General features: G+C 52.2%; 1 protein-coding gene across 1 annotated transcript in view; it reads right to left on the reverse strand.

The window, feature by feature from the left end:
* Positions 1–16,989, reverse strand: part of HS3ST4 (heparan sulfate-glucosamine 3-sulfotransferase 4) — a 52,622-nt gene extending 35,633 nt beyond the window's left edge. Inside the window, exon 1 of the mRNA XM_021291988.2 lies at positions 16,111–16,989. Within this exon, the coding sequence (XP_021147663.2) occupies positions 16,111–16,757 (647 nt within the window). The 5' untranslated portion in view covers positions 16,758–16,989. The remainder of the gene's footprint in view (positions 1–16,110) is intronic.
* Positions 16,990–17,489: the final 500 nt, after the last annotated feature.

Raw genomic sequence — 17,489 nt, forward strand, 5'->3', positions numbered from 1 at the left:
GAGGCTCCTTGAAGCTGCTGGTGCCACAGCCAAGAGACCCATTGCAGCGCTGATCGATACCAGGCTGAGCATTAAAATTGATTCTGCAGCCGATCTTGTGCTCCAGCAGCGAGCAGCGCCCTCGTCCCGGTGATTTCTGCAGAGCTGCCATTATAATTCGTACCCCAGAACATGGCCGTGGGACACGGGGGCTCTGGCCCCATCGCAGCCCCAGCTGGGCCAGGGGCTGAGCCACGTCCCGCCTGCGCCCTCTCCCACCAGGGACAAGGAAAGGCTTCCAAGTTCAGTTCTATATGTATATGAGGGTCTCAAACAGTGATGCTTGCTAATTACATTTTAGAAAATAATAAAAAGGAAATTCTAGAGAAAAGCTCAGCATTTAGTCTCCCGCCCCCCCACACACAGTCTTTTTCCCTTTTTTAAAGAAATAATCTTTTAAGCATTAAAAAACTCCCCAGTGCTGCTGGTACAAATGCAGTGTAACCTTGAATTATATGTAGCAGGGCTGGCTTTCATTATTTATTAGCAAGATCAATTAGAATATTCTGTTTGCAGAGGAATATAATCCAATATGTACTTCAAGCACTAACAGCTAAATATATGCTTATTTAAAAATCAATCTAAAAGTCAAGGTTTCCTTTGTAAATCCTTACTACAGATTAAAAAAAAAAGCTTTGAGTGTTACCACCTGCTGAATGCTGTAGTCTCAAGGAGACAGTTATACATTTTAAAACATCTCAAATGGGAATTGATTGTAAGAGGCAAACAATTGCTGAAACCCCCAGCACAGAGGGCTCAGGGCGAGCTCTGCGTGTGCCCAGCGTGGGCAGCAGAGACAAGCATCCCCCCAGGTGGTGACAGCCACCCACGTCCCTGCATGGAGGGGCTCCAGCAACACCCAGTACCCGCGTGTGCCAGCTGAGCCAGTGACTCAGTGCCGCCTGGCAGTGCTCAGCACAGGCTGGGTTCTCATTGACTCGCTGGGCTGACTGGGAGCCAAAGCATCCGCCTGCAGCCCGGCCCGGATCCGCAGTGTCCTCGCCTTCCTCCCCTGAGTCGCAGGCTTCTAAGATTAATTGTCATGTATTATTTATTGACCTCAGCCACGACCTTGGCCCAGCACGGTTTCCTTTGCCAGCGCCTCCGCACCGCGGCAATGGCGGCAGCAGGGTGGGCAGGGGGACAGGCATGGTGGCACCAGCAGCTCAGGGCAGTTGGCACTCCCAGCCCTGGCCATGCCATGGGGCTGCCCCACGGTCCCGAGATGCCCCCATCACTCCGCTCAGCCATGCCCCGGCAGTGCCAGTGCTCGCTTTCATCTCTCTCCCAGCACAAGCCCGGCGCGGGCGTCCTCAGCGAGCTTCCAGGTTTTCCTGCTTTCTTAAGCTCTTTCTCTTTCGTCTTTCATTTTTAAATCTTATCTCCAGGTAAAGAGGGTATTTGGCAGGATCAAAAGGTGACCTTTAACAAGGTTAGCAGAGCCTCAAACGACATCCCTGCAAGTTCATGCACACTGGAGCGTTAAAGGGAACAGTTCTCTGATCTCCTGTTCCTCAGTGGAAAAGTTGTTTCACAAAGATCTCTGCCAAAAGTCCATGCAGCAGGCTGAGAAAACTTTCTTAAAAACCCAACACCTAGAGTTAGGCACAGGTTGCCCTCCAGCTTCTGAGAGAGCAATCATTAAAAACTTCTGAAGTATTTCTATCTCTGTTCAAGTTCCCAGTCTCTTGCCAATTCCCTGGGTCTAACAGATTCCCGACTATCACTTCACTAAATAAAATCACTCAAATGCCTCTTAGGAGAAGCATTACCGCAGTGGAGGGAGGTCGGACAGAAGCAATCAGAATGATTAGAGAATGATTAGTGGGCTGGAAATGCATCCAAACAGAGCGAGGCTGGAGATCCTGTGGTGTCTGCTGGGCACAGACACGGTGCTGCCGGGACCCTCCAAACACCCTGTCACCCCAAGGTCCCCAGGGCCCCCAGCAGCGCTGTGTCCTGCATGGGCCTCGGGTCCCCTGGTCACACGGGGAGTAATGCAGGGAGGGACCAGCAGCATGAGCCGGTGGGTGGCAAAGCCCATCTTTCACCTACTAGCCCGGGGTCTCTCAGCCTTGGCCGAGATCCGCAGAGCTCTTCTAAGCACCTTGTGAATAAATTCCAGGTGACGAAGAACACCCTGGCCAAAGGGATGATGTGTGCGCTGGTGACGTGGCTGCTGAGCTCCCACAGTGCTGTGGGGTCAGCTGCCCTGGCAGATGAGGAGGGGAGCGAGGGACCAGTGACCGGTCTGTGCCCATCACAACAGCAACCCCGTGCTTTCTGGGGCAGCCGGGAGCTGGCACTGGCAGTGACGGGACCCCCACGCTGCTGGCGGGGCGAGGGCCATACACAGGCTCCCCCGGCCGCAGCGGAGCTCGCCGGTGCCTCCGGGCGCCCGAAGAGAACAGACGGGAGCGGGTGGGCAGGCAGGGATGATACCAGCGTTAATCATTTCCGTGCCACTGTACCCAAACGCAGCACAGCCTGTGCTGCTCTGCTGCCAAGCGCTGGGCACGGCAGGCAAAGGCGCCGGGACCGGGCTCCGCACCAGAGCCGCCCCTTCAGGACGGCCAACCCACCGCGGCTCCGATGGCTGAGAGCGGGTCCCCCCGTGTCCCCACCACGCTGGGGACAGGGTCGCAAGGCAGCAGCTCTGGGTGCGTGGTGGGACGCGCAGAGCGGCGCTGCCCATCCAGCCCAGCACCCCCGGCCCTGCAGCACCGCCCCAGGCAGCCCGGCAGCCCAGGGGTTACATCGCCTTGTTATTCCGTTCAGAACGCGCTCCACTTATTTGCAGACTGAATTTCCCAGAAGCCAAGGCTTTTTACTAGTGGATCTGCTGTAGAACCATGTTATTATAGATTGCAAGTTCCTTAAAGGTCAGATAACACAATACAATTGAATCATATTAGTGAGCATAGCGACTTGGTATTTTACTAACAAAACCCATAAAACAGATTGTTTGTTGCAGGGAAACATACGTTGTATAATAAAGTCATGGTAATTGTCTCCAGAAACAAACAATCAGTTTATGAGAAAAAAACTCCCGTAATTGTGGGTCCTCGGTGCAGCCGCCGCCAGGGCGGGCGCTGGCAGTGGATCCAGCGCAGATATTGCCAGTCAGTATTTTACAGTTTGGGTTACAGTACCTAAATGCATCGCAGAAGGCCTAGTAGGGAAATAAACAATTTCCAAGTGTATTGTTGAGAGACAAATATTCAATACTTCATTTAATGTATGGTTTGCAGTTAGGGGTTAATCTAAGACAATGCAGAGCCAGCCGTGTTTCACACTGCTATTAAGGAAATGCAGAATTGATTGTGAGGATGATTGAAGATTTCTGAAGAGCACAATTCCCAAGTCCGTAATGACCCTTCCTTTTTTTTTTCTAATTTGCCTGTAATCTACTCAGACAAATCCTTTTATCACGTTTATTTCCTTTCCAAGTTACAGCCAGTGTGATTAATTACTTAACTTTGCAATCCTGCTTACCCTGCTGTACACTCTAATTTTTCTTCCTTTTAAAATGGTTCTCCATCCCAAACAGACGTAGTTCCTTCCTAAGCTCCTGTACTTTGTGCACTGAAACCCGCTGCTAAGGATGGATCCTGCGGGCAAGAGGTGCCCAGGACCTGCCCAGGACCCACACGGCCCCGTCCCATCCCCGCGGTCCCCTGGGGGTAGCATCACGTTCACCCCCTGTACAGGGGTTGGGGCCTTTCAGGGGGAGAGGAAAAGCACCAACCTCGTTCTACAGAAACCTGGGGCTTGTCAGACTAGTGGGGCTGCAGCTGCTCTGCCAGCCTGGAAATCTCATTTGGTTCTAGATTTAATCTCATAGTGAAAGAAAGAAAAACAACTGGAGCCAGTGCAACTGTTTTAACCTCCCCTAGTCACAGAAAGAGAAGAAAAAGTAATTAAAAAAAAAAAAACACCACAAAAAAAACCAAAGCACAACAACAACAAAGAACTGACCACATAAAGCCAGATCTCCTCTCATCACCCTTCCCACCGCTCGGGCTCTCAGCCCCCCGGCTCCCACCTCCTGCTCATGCCATTGCATCCCAGCCACACAGCAAAACACATGCAGAAAAGCAATTAGATTTAAATCTAGTTTCCTCTTTCTACCTTGCCTTTCTCTTTTCTCTACTTAGATGCTCTTCAGTGTTGTAACTAATATGATTTGTGTTTAGCACAGTGTGAAACTAGAATGATTTATGGGGCTGTTAGCACTACACGGCTACCTGACGCCATCCCAGCCCCCCGAAAGGGCACTCCAAGAGCAGATTGCTGAGAGATTTCTGGCATTACATGTAATTATTTGTATACCCTGCCCACAAAAGTACTGTTACTCTGGTTCTCACGACGCCTATGTTTTCCTTACACCACGCTGGGCTCTGCTTTGGCAGAAAATGGGACCGGGACCCTTGACCAGCTCTGGCCCCAACACCACGCACTGGCCGCTGCCCACGCCTCTTCCATGAACTCATCTGCTGGGTTTAAATTGATGTTTCAGCCCAGATTAACTTGTGCCTTAGCTAAAACAAATACGGGCTCAGTCTCTGCATTTCATTACCGGCAGCTCATGCACAGGCTCTGTGTGCTGGGGAACCACCAGACGCAGCTCCTTGGACGTGTCCAGCAGCCCGGTGCGTTTATGCCTGGCTCAGTGACTCCCATGACAAAGTCCTATTCAAAGTCTCTGTGATCAGACAAATCTTCCCCGTGACTGTGAGAGCAGCTCTGTCAGGGAGGATCCTGCGCCAGCAAGTGCCCTTCATTAATTCTTCATGCTGCCCCAACAACATCCAGCATCCTCCTCACCCTGGCAGCCACCCCTGCACGCAGGGCACACAATAACAGAGCCCCCTCCCTTGCCTTCAACTTATAACAAGAAGCCAAACGAAATAATAAAAGAAACTCATTTTAATGCCACAGAGGGAATTGTTTTATTGCTAAAGCAGCAAATAGAACTAATTGAATTGCTGGAAAAAAAAGGAGCAAAGGAAAGGAAAGGATAGGTGCAGTGCACAGACAGAAAGGGCCAACTGGTGCCTGAATATTCATGGGTCTGGAAACTGCAAACCCTTGAATGCAAAATATCTTCATAACTGATAATACTGCCAATGGCGATGCATGCACGGTGCTCGGAGAGAGGGAGTTGGGAATGCTTGCATTTACAATATACTTTTAAAAAGTAATATTATGGAACAGATTCTCTGGCTCATTAAGCTGCTTTGCACCTCCCTGATCAAACAGAGCAGCCTGGGAGCGAACACGGCGGCCGGCGTGATTCCCACCCGCAGCTGAGCACGGGGCGCTGCCTGCGTCCTGCCTGCAACAGGCAGCAGCACCCGGGAGCTGCACCAGCCCTGCAGTGCCCTGCTCGGGGCAGCAGGCACCCAGGACAGCCCTGCTACCTGCTGGGGACAGGCAGGGGACAGGCCATGCACAGGCAGGGGCCCAGTGGCTGCAATGCCCCATCCTGGGCTGCAGAGCTGGAACACTTCACCCCAAATTACTTCCCATTTCACACACTGCCAGTTAAACCTGCCATAAGCTTTTAAACGTACCATTTTCAGTGAGCCTTAATTTTCAGTAGCAACATATATATGAATGCAGGGGGCTGCATTTTAATTAAGGCAGCGTTCACGCTCTCCATTACAACACTAAGCCAGCAAGAAACACCAAGGATATAAATCCCATTAATGAAGAAGGAGCTACACATTGTGCTACTTAACTACTTTAACTACAGAGACACCAATATACAAAACGATTGTTACCTGAAGTGCAACGGGGTGCTCAGGGACAAAAACTGGATTAGAAATGCAGGTTACGCTCCGAGGGGCCACCCAACATCCATTTGGCACCACTGCAGATGCAGCCCCTGCCCCTGCACCCCAAAGGCACAGCAAACAGCCTCTCATACCTCAACTACTGTCCCCCAGAACAAACCAAGTCCCATGGAGCTGCAGAGCACCCAGGCTGCTCCCGGCAGTTCCCACGGGGACAACGGGACCCCCGCTCTGGAGACATCACCCCAACTATGGTCAGCAGCTCTGAACTGAAACCACGATACGTGAGCTCCTTAAACACTGAGACAACTGGAAAGCACTTTCTCACCATTGCCTACTGCAAAAGATGGCTCAAGAATTTCTGTTCAGGTTTCCCAAATGAAGCACTTGTGGCAGAGACACGGTTGGTTTCCCACAGAGACAACCAGGTCCCAAGACAAGAGTGTGGGAACAGGGTAATAATAAACCACCTAGATGTAACTTTACCAGCAGTGGCTCTGGCAGAAAAGCCTGTAGTGATCTAATAACAAATTTCCCCTGCTGCCACTCCAGCCTTGAGAAAACCAGGGTAGTTTGAGCCTTAAATCCATCCTGGCTCTTCCTTTGTCATTAATTGTCAGGCTATTTGTATTACACTTTTTACATACCAAATAGACTCCAATTTCATGGTGGGCTAGACTGCAGAAATGCCTCTTTTAATCTTTTTAATTCTGAAGTAGTATAAAACTTTAATATTTTCTAATACAGTATACATTTACTCACATCTAACAATATCACTACAATTTAGGAGCAATAAAAGTCAAGCTCCCGTCTGTATGATAAGCTTGCAGCTTTATTTCCAAAGTTCAATCAGTTAACCTAGGAGAGCAATAGCTTCCCCACAATGAGTAATGATGCAGAATAATATTTAGATAGAGATAAACCCTTTTAGCATAGGAAATTGCATTACGATTTGCTGGGTCTTAGAAATTTGAAGCGAGATGCGTTAGTTTACCAATGAAGTTATTGCCTGAGGCATTTTTCCACAGTGCTTTGATTTTCTTCAGGGGTTTCTAGAGGATTTTGAGCTGAGTAAGGAACCTTTGCCGTTCCTGGCCCCGGCATGCAGCAGATCCCGTGGTGTGAAGAGCATCCCCACGTGCGGCAGCAGGAGGGGACCGGAGCCCCAGTTAGGGTTGGACTGTGCAGCACCCCTGAGGGGGGTCTGCCCATGCCAGACCATGGGGGCTCACAGGCTGTGCTGGCTCCTGGCCCCGCTGAGCACTTGCCCCATCAGGTCCAGCTCCCGGAGGGACACATGGACACAACAGCCATGGCAGCAGCTGCCTGGTGACCTTGGACTGCTCTCATTTGGTCAGACATCGAATTGACCTTGGTAGCTACTAACGAAGGCTGGCAAGCAAGAATGCTGCCAAGAGCTCCCCATCCACTGCTGGGTTTGATCCCTCCTGCCCATGTAGAGCTCAGCACCAGCTCACACCAGCTCCAGCACCTTCCCCATCACCCACCAGCTCCCCCAGAGCCTCTCGAGGTCCTGCAGGCTGTTGACTGCACCAGTTTGCCTTTCTGTACGTTTTAACAGCCCCGGTAAAACAGGCAGAGCCTTTCGTGGGGCAGCTCTGTCCCTGGGCATTGCCCTGGCTCTGCAGAGTCCCCGTGCCATGGAGCAGAGGTGGGCGATTTCGAATTCACACAGTTCAAATAAACAGCTGAGAAATGAGCTTGGAGGTGTGAGTGCTGACAGTGCAGGCAAGCAGCAGCGGGATCAATGCTGGTGCTCCCCAGGGGACAGACCGAACGGGGATGAACCAAAGGCCAATTAACGACCTCCAACAGCAGCAACGTCAGGATCCATGGCTGGACATTGGCACCTCCTGAGTCAGCGCTTCGGATGGAAAAGGGTTGGGCAGCACTGGAACTGAGTAATTCCCAATTAATAACCCACCCAAGTGATACAGTCCCTTCCACTCAGAAGTGAGGCAGGAGGTGACTCCCCCAACACATTTGGGGGCTCAGATATGGGTCCTGGACACAGGGTGGCCGCTAAGCCTCTTCGGGCACGGGGCACCCACAGGAGCCCTGGGAGCTGGTGCTTCCTTGTCGCTGGCATTAACAAAGCGGGTGGATTCGTCTTTTCCTTGGTTGGGGGAGGGCAGCTCACACTGTCAGCTGCTGAATCCAAATGCGAATTTAATGTGGCCTCCGACGCTGACGTTGGCTTTCCACAGGCGTCCTCGCTGCTCAGCTTAATTATATGAATGGCCATCAAGAACAAATACAGAAAGGGCAGAGCTGAGGCTGGAATAAAGTTATTTGCAGATGTGGATGAACACTAATAGAAAGTATATTATATTACTGTACCCATCTCAATGCAAGATGAAGGGAAATGTGCCCTAAAATAAAGGAGGGCTGCAAATTTGGGCTACCAGAACCACTTTGCTCTGCTCAGATCCAAAATGACTACCCACTAATAAAGGAGGAGGGCAAGTCCAGTCCAGCCTGGCTCTGGCGGGAACGGAAATCGGGTTTTGGCTTGAAATGTGTTACAGCAATCTCCATAATACAAAATAAAGTCTGGCAGATGGAGTTATTTTTATCCAAAGCCACTTCTGTTTAGTAGGTCTGTGGCTATTACTGATGTCCCTTTGCTATTTCCTCTTCCCCCGCCTCAGTTTCTCCAAGGCACTGACAAGATTGGAGCAGACAGCCACGGGTATATTTTGGGAGGATCCTACATTACTTAGCTGTAAAATCAATTGCGAATTTTGCATCCACCCTCAGCGTTTGGCCTGTTTATATTGCCAAATAAATTCCTTAAAGAAGTACTGTACTTCACAGGAGAGCTTGTCAAGGTAAATACCTTCATTTACATAAAATGTGACTAGCAATTGAAATGTTAAAGCCATAAAGAGCAAGTTTATGATCCATCCTTGATGCTTGGATGTATAATATGACAAGAGGGAAAATAGTGCACCTTGCAACATTTACTAAATTGGTGTGTTGACTCTGGGGATGGAAATGGGAGATTTGAAAAAAAAAAAAAAACAGGTCAGACAGGATTTTTTAGTGTTGTGGGGTTTTTTCTTGTTCTTTTTTTCCCGTGAATATGAATCCTTTTCACAGTCTTCAAACAGTTGGCTTTTAAATACTCCCCTTCAGCTGGGAATGCAGCAGCCGCCTGAGCAAACACCAGGCGGGCGGGCAGGGACCGCGCAGGCAGGCAGTACCACCGCAGGGACACTCGGGGACACGCGCCAGCGTCCCCGCCACCGCGGCAGCAGAAAGCGGCGCCACGCACCGGTTAGTGCCGTGGTCGGGGCAGCAGCTCTGGTGGGGCTGGTGCGGGGCTGAGCTGCTCCCAGCACCAGGACCGATCCTGCCCAGGCCCCAGGAGCAAAGCCAAGGCCAGGCTTTGCTGGGGCTGGCCCAGCCTTCCATCTAAACGGGAATTTCTCACCATGATTGAAAAGATTCTTGTAATCTAAGGTTTTCTTTTAAATTTTTTTAAAAGGGAGGGAAAACCAATTTAAACCACTTTGAATCCTAAATAAAAGGATAAAATGGACTGCTGCCTACATACATACCACAGTGAAATTATAATATCCACACTTAATGCTCTGGAAAGTTTGATAGTGCATGTTCCTCACCTGAACTCAGTACGAACATTTCAGCCATTCATTCATACTCGTACCCTCTCAATTCATTGAAACCACTTCAAGCAAAAATCATTTGAAAGAAATTACCTCTGTGTATTACACCACAGCAATGAGAAATGTCCCACATGAGCCTCTCCAGCCCCCAAAGCAATAAAATTTCTGCTGAAGTGGATGATATAATGACTCAGGGAAAAAAAGTCCCCATGACAACAAGAGGTAAGAGAAATCCATGAAAAGCAAAAGACTCCGACCTCTCTTGATACAAGGTGTCACCAATTTGTGCTGGCATTTTCACTTTAAAAATCAAAAGCCTTTGTCCGTAACTTTCTCTGAGAACCTGTTGTTCCTTCTTTGCTGGTCTGGGCTTCGCACAGAGCAGAACGAGGCTCGCTAAATCAGAAACCGAGCAGGGGTCAGGCTCATCATTTAAACCCGTGAACGCAGCCAACTGACTCTTCGCCTTTCTCTTTTCCAAAGGGGCTGTTTTTCCCCAGGCCTATTTTTGTATTTTTTGTAGCATGTAGATGCTCGAGCGATACTGCATTCACACACAGAGCGAAGCTCACAAACTTTGACACTACCAGTAACACTAAAACCATTAGCAGCAAAGCACCGTAGTGTTTACTTAGTGGATTATTGAGCAAAATCCTAGAGAAAGAGTGTTTCTGAAAATACAGGGCAACATCAGATTATTTCAGGCCTGGTAACATATGACAGTTCCCTAAATGCCCCAAGGGTTATTGGAAGAGCTACCTCTGCCTTGCTGGGCTGGTCTTCTGAGCCCAGGGTTCACAACCAGCCCCAGTGCTGCTGCTGGGACATGGTGCTGGTGCTCCCTGCCTCATGCTGCCAAGCCAGCGGTGCAGCCACGGCCCTGCCAGGGCTGAGCTGGGCCAGGCGTGGGGGCTGCCAAGGGGTCAGTGCACAGCCGCCCTGCACTAGGTGTCCCCCACCACCTGCAAACAAACCCATTTTACCCAGAGGCAGCAGCAGCCCCACGGGCGCCCCGCAGCTCTCCCCGCCGCGCTGCCCCACGCGTCCCTCACTCCGTTTGCAGGAAGAGCGAGCGCAGCATGGCGGGGCTGTGGGCGCGAAAGCAGCTGCCATTCCCATGGCTACAACAGAGCAGCCTGTGGATAGCCATCATCAGGTGATAAAACGCTGCCAAGAGGCCTGACTCATGTCTGCATCCCACCCCTTGAGCTGAAACTGTGCGGAAAGGCCCAGAGAAGATGCTGCCAGCGAGGGCAGAGCCCAGGAGAGCCCCAGCTCTGCAACAGTGCATTCACTCCAGCAGCTCTGGCTACAGAAGAAAATCCATGTGTGATGCTGCAGTGGCCTCTCTCCAGCCCCACATGGGTGAAACTCAGGGACTGACCAGTACAGAGCCTGACCCAGTACTCAGCCCAGACCCTCCCTCGGCTTCACCGAGAGCCGGACCATGGCATCAGTGGGAGTCGGTGCCGCACGCATGTGCTGGCTCTGCATGGAAGAACTGGGCTAGAAAAAACAGTGCACCTGTAGGATCTAACCCAGGTTTAGGAAAGGTGAAGCAGACAAGGTATTGCAAGAGCTATGTTACATGGAAATACTTGTACAGTCTTCAACCCAGATTAATCCCAATGCATCAGATCCACAGAGGGAGGGCAGCTGAGTCACTACATTTCAGCAAAAGCCAACTCACAGCAGGTCCCAGAAAAAAAAAAAATCAATACCCTTTCCCTAAGTTACCAGAAGTGCAGAGGGCACAGTACACTGGGAAGGCCTTTTGCAGAGAAATACAGCAGCTACCAGGCATCTGCAGCAGTGCCCGTCATTAGCAGCAAACCCCGATCTATCCATCCACCGTAGGTGTTCCTGCCGTGCCCATCAGCACAGCCTCACAGCACTGATGGAACTGGCTTGATTTTCTGAGTATCCAGAGCTGACGGGAGGGGCACAAGCATTACCCGCAATGCAATTACCTCTCACAGTGAGGGTCACACTGTGTGGGACCAAGGCTGCAATGGCCCCAAGATATTGCTGTCCAACAGCTGTTAAGGGAAGCTGCAGGGGGTCTCAACGCACATCCCCAGACATGACCGGCACTGGTTCCATCAGCAGCCGCAGGAGCTGGGCCGTGGCAATGGGACAATCCTGGTGACAGCCCTGCCACCCCCAGCATGGCATGGGGGTGGGATGGTGAGTGGTGCTGGGGGAACAGAGCCCATCACAGCAACAACAGCACATGACAGCTGCTTCCCCAGAACAGACCAGTCGGGCGTCCAGGGACATGACTGGGAGCGCTGGCTCCGTAGCCACAGCCAGCTGCTCCCTGGGACCACCAGCTCGAGAGCACGCATTTATTACTGGGAGAAGAGCTCCCTGTCACAGTATTATTCATTATTTGTATGAGGGCAGCAGCTCACAGAATAACACACAGGCCTGGCTGTTAGGGAGAATGCTCCAAAAAACCCAGACGGGCAGTGAAAATGTCACGGTGCCTGCTCCTGCAGCGGCTGCACCAGGACGGCTCCACGCACGGAGCTGTGCCCCTGTGAGTGCTCAACGTGTGGGGCCAGGGCAGAGCAGGAGGAACAGGGTCTGATGACAGGCACGGTGCTGCAGCTTCTCTGTGAATGCTCCACCGAGAGGGAGGCAAGGAGTAAAGCAGTGTGCACGTACACATAGAATTTAACCATGGAGTTATCTTCAAATCAGTGAACTTTAAAACTCCAAGTAAAGACACCACTATCAGATACCCTCTTTGCATTGTGAAGAACATATTTTTCTTAAAACTGCAAATGTCTTTTCAAGATACTGTTATGAATCCTCACTTTTCTGCTAGACATAGGATGTTGAGAGAGCCTTGAAAGCACGAACGGACAAAGCCAAAGCAGCTCACCGCACTGAGCTGGCAGCAGCTGGGAGCCCTGGGCTGTTCCATTCAGCTCAGGGAGCTACAGAAAGTCAAAGTGCTGAGGTCTATTGTGCTGGGCATTCACACAAGCAGAAGGACCCACCTAAAGCACCGTTGTTCTGGTGCTGTGAGCCCCCGCTCCCTTCACAAACCACCCAAAAGTGATTCTCCTCCAACACCTCCCGACCACTCACCAGTTTTGTGCTGTAACAAGCATTTGTGGGTGCCAGCTGAATTCCTTCAATTCTCAGGGGCCTCCAAAGTCTCTCCATGTTCTGCTGTCCTCGCTGTGCTCTCAGAACAGCTCTCACAATTTGTTTCCAACCGCAGGGTAGCTCGGGGCAGAGCTCCCGGCACGGGCCATGCCCGCTGAGGCGTGAGTGCTGCGCTGCAGAGCTCGTCGCCCGCGCAAACGCCTCCGGTCCAGCCTGGCCACGGGTCTGGGGGCTCACCCTGAGCTGCCCCGGGCATGCGAGGGAGCAGAAGGACACTCAGTGCTAACTAAAAACCAGCAGCAGTTCCTACAGGTAACATGGGTGTATGCTGTGGTTTAGGAGGAACAAGCAGGTGAAAGAAAGCAGCCAGTGACTTGCAAAGGGAAGGCAGGTATCTGCAACCTTCAGCCACAGTGGAACTAAGTGCTGGCATATTGTAAGGGATGAAGTCAAAGTTCATCACCAAAGATAATATTTACTGCCGGGTATCAGTGTCTCGGACTTAACAGAGACCTGAAGATACGCAAGCAACACATACACCAGAGAGAAGTATTGCCACACTGTTAACTGAAGGAAAGGTTAAAAGTCACATCCCCCTCAGCCTTTAACACACTGTTTAATAGTAATCAAGTGACATTCTGCATTAAGAAAAAAAAGAACAAAACAAAAACAAAACACAAGCTAGGGAACTTATCAACAAATGTCAATGTACGTGGGGTACTAAGTGCAGTTCAAGGAAAGCTGCATCATTGAACTTGTCTTTCAGACAGCAGGACATTAGGATGTACGGAATCAGAAATTACAATTACACAAACAATTCTGTCAGCATAACACCAACCAACTGGAAAAAGCCTTCGAGCCAGTTCACATCTGTACACGTGTAGGAAGACCTCAGCTCAGTAATTTCTACTTAAACTTTGAGTGCACAGCTAACGCAACCGCAGACAGCACAGCTTTCCCTAAAGGTTACCGGGCCAGCACAGCCGGCAGTGCTGGTGGAACAGGCTTGCCACACGGCTCCAGCCCGTGGCAAAAGCTGTTTGCAGAACCTTCAGCCCCGATGAACATCCCGGGCAGCGGGAGAGGTGACTGACCTCAGGGTAGCAAAGACGTGCACAGCGCAGCATGGGATGCACACAGGAGAAATGGCAGCATTTAGGTACTGTCTCCATTTCACAGGTGGAAAAACTAAGGTGGGGAAACTGTTGCTCTTCGCTACAACGCTGCTGGACTAGAAGATGCTGTCAGTATTGAACGACAAAGCAAGGAATCCTGAGGGTTTGACGTTGCCTTATTTCACTACATGAGAAAAAACTTGACAGTATTAAAAGCTAACAGTTTATCATGCATAAAAAGAAGTGTTATATGCAAAATATAAACAAGTGATAGAAGTCACTGTAAAGATATGCTGGTATAAACACTTTAATAGTTGCTTCTTTGCTTAAAGCAAATTGACATTTGTGTGGGTAGGAAAAATCTCCAATTACTGTACCTGGGCCACAGCTGCAGGCAGTCACCTCCCGGTGCACTCAATCAGATCAGCTCAGAGAGGGGCAGGAAGAAACAGCTGCCGGTGTGGGTGGTGCTTTCCCTGGTTCTGTTCAGTATTTGTACAGCACCAGCCCCTGGGCTGGGACAGCGGCGGGTCCAGAGCAGCACTGGGAACCCAGAGCACCCACTTGTCCCGACAGCCAGGCCCAACCAGCAGGAAGGAGCAGCTAAGCCGTTGGGGTTGGGCAGGTGTGAAAATGGCTTTAGGTTAAACCACCACGGCAAATCATCAGGGCCACAAAGGCAGTTAAGCAGCAGTGTCATTTATTTATCTCATGACCAGCATCCATCCCCCAGGCTGCCCTGCGGGACCCTCACAAATCAGCTCTGACCCCCTTTCCTTCTCCCACCTCTCCTGCACAGTTCCAGTGCTGGAAATTGGGTACACAAACCCCAGAGCTACTGCGGTAGGAACAATTTCAAAATGCATGCTGCAAATGAAAACCTGTGTGCGCCTTTCACTACACCAGAGGAGTTACACCCACTCTCTAGCCCTTTTCTTGTAGCTTGACTTTAAAGATGAAAAAGCCCCTGCTTGCCATATTCAGTGCTTGATCTTCTTCTGCCTGTTTTGAATAAAACCAAACCTTTTTACATGCTGCTTCCTACCCTTTTCCAGCAAGTTTCTAAACTTATTTTCAAGGCAAGCCTTTCCTGCAGGAAAATTCAGTAAAATAAGAGACTGTGTCTGAAATAATATATACAAACACAACAACTGCAGTCAATCCTTTATTCCTTCCCCACGTTGGTACAGCACACTGAAAACACTCGGAGACAAATGCACCTTCTCAGTGCTGATCTCCACTTTATTGAAGTCCCTCAAGAAAGTCCCTCAGCATTTCAACAAAGCCGAGTGGATGGTACACCAAATAAGTGCTATGAAGACTTTGCTTCCACAATTGCCACAGAAAATTTCCTGGAGTTCCTCTTATTTAAATGCGATTGACAGGAAGGCTGTGTACCTATTTTAATAAAAACTGACCAGATAATCCAAGCTGTAACTAACTTGCTGCCTCTATTTTTTTCATTAATTTTCAGAGCAGTTAACAACTACCACATTAGCAAAAAAAAAAAAACCCAGCGACACAACTTTATCAGCTTAGTTACAGGCTATTCCTTTTAAAGAAAATAGTATGGGTTGTGTTGAACCGTAAACTACAGAACTACGAGTAATTTGCAAGCTCCATTGATGTACTGCATTATTTTTAGTTTCCAGATTTTTAAAGACAAAGGAAAAAAAACCCGGAGCCATCACAATTCACTGATTTGCTAAACCTGCCAAGGCACTTAACACTTCATTACTGCAGTCCAGTATTTTCTAATAATCAGAACTTTTAGCATAAGATTCCCTTAGAATGTTACAATATGCCAGGCAATAACATTTGGAGACTTCTTCACGAATAGAATTAGATCTTGTCGGTGAAAAAAACCTCAACTTTCTGACATGGAACTTGTTGAATAAAGAGTAAATCCTATCTGTGCTGAACCATGCAGCCTGTATGAAAGCTGGCATCCTTCCTCACCTCACAGCTCCTAGCATCACCTGCAACAACTTGCAATCTTCTTTATTTCTGCAATTATTAGTTACTGACCTATTCAGACGTGTTTTACACCAAGTGCAGCCGAACTGCTATAGTCTGCTCAAGCACTCTGTGCACGGAGTTACAGGAAAGGGATGTTTTCACTCATTTTCCACCTTCCCATCAGAACCCCGCATTTGAAGCTACCGCAGGTATCAGGCGGCACCCCGCACCTGCCGGCCTGCCCCCGAGCACGGTTCGGTTCTCGTGTCCGACCCGCCGCGGCCCCCCATCACTGGCCGCAGCTCCCACCGCCCAGCGAGCTGCCGGGGCTGAGCGGGGACACCCCCCACTGCCCCCCGGGACCCCGCCCAGCACCGACGGACCCGCATCCCCCCATCGCGGGTGGCGCCCGGAGCCTCGCGCCCTCACCTGTACCACTCCAGCCCCTTCTCGTAGTTCCTGTCAAAGAAGTGGGGCTCGGTGCCTACGGCGCGCACGTCGGGGTGCGCCCGGATGGCCTCCAGCAGTGCTCGCGTCCCCCCTTTCTTCACCCCGATGATGAGGGCTTGCGGCAGCCGCTTCTCCCCGTAGTCCGGCGTGGTGCTGGCCCCGCCGCGGCTCCCCGGGCTGCCGGCCCGGCTCAGCTCCTCGTCCGTGGTGCTCGACTCCTGCGGGTCCCTCTCGAACGCTCCACTCTGCGCCGTGATCACCTCCCCGGGGGCCAGCGGCGTCCGCAGCCAAGCGCCCGCCGCTCCTTCCCGGCTGCCGTTGGCGGCCCGCGTCGGAGCCGCGGATGGAGCCGGGGTAACGGAGCTGCCCGGCGGGCTGGAGGGGGAACGCGGGTCCCCGGGGACCGCCGTGCCGGGGACGGCGCCGGGGGAGCGCGGGGCCCCTGGAGCCGCCGTGCCGGGGACGGCGGCGGGGGAGCGCAGGACGCCCGGACCGGTGCCCCCCATGAGGCTGTAGCACAGGTAGGTGAGGCAGAGGGAGAGGCTGCACATACAGAGGAGCTTCCGCGCCGGAGGCACCTTAGAGCCGCGCCCGCCCGGCACCCCTGGCTGGGCGGGGGGGGCCATGGCTGCTCCCCGCTCCTCGCCCCGGGCACCGGGCGCACATGGTGTCAGCCGCCGCCCGGCCGCCCCGGCCGCATGGGGCGCCGCTACCCCCCCGCCCCGCCGCTGCCGGGGGGGAGCCCCGCATGGCACGGTCGGTGCCGGCCCCCGCCGGGCACCGGGGCGCCTGGGCTCAGCTCTGCCGCCGGCTCCGCACTGTTGCCGCCCGAGTTCCTGCTGCTAAACTTTGTGCCGGGTGGGAGGTGGGAGCGCGCTCCCGGCGCGCGGAGGGCCCGCCCCCGCCGCCGCCGAGAGCGCGGGAGCGCGCCGGGCCTCGCCGAGCGCCGGCACCGCGGGCTGGGGGCAGCACGGGGGCGAACCGGGAGCCCTGCGGTGGTAGCGCTGGGCAGGGCAGGCCCCGACTACCGGCAGCCCTGCGGGCCCCCGGTGTGCTGGGGACAGCCCCGGCAACCTCATCTGCTCCACGCATCCCCAGCCGCCAGCGCTCACGGCCGCAGCGGGGGCGCGGGTCCCCGGGGCAGCAGGCGGTGCCCGCTGTCCTCTGCAAATCCCTCTCCCTCGCCAGAAATTACCGTGCAACAGCTCCCTGACCCCTCGTCCCGGCCTGCTCCCCCCTTCTGCCTTCTACAGAGCGCATTCGGTATTGTTACCCACTCACCCCACTGCCCCCAGGCCATGGCTACTGCCCAAATCCTCCAGCTCCCCAAAGAGGAACATGCAGGTACGTCCCCTGGG

The sequence above is a fragment of the Columba livia genome, chromosome 15, assembly GCF_036013475.1.
Source record: "Columba livia isolate bColLiv1 breed racing homer chromosome 15, bColLiv1.pat.W.v2, whole genome shotgun sequence".
NCBI classification, from domain to species: domain Eukaryota; kingdom Metazoa; phylum Chordata; class Aves; order Columbiformes; family Columbidae; genus Columba; species Columba livia.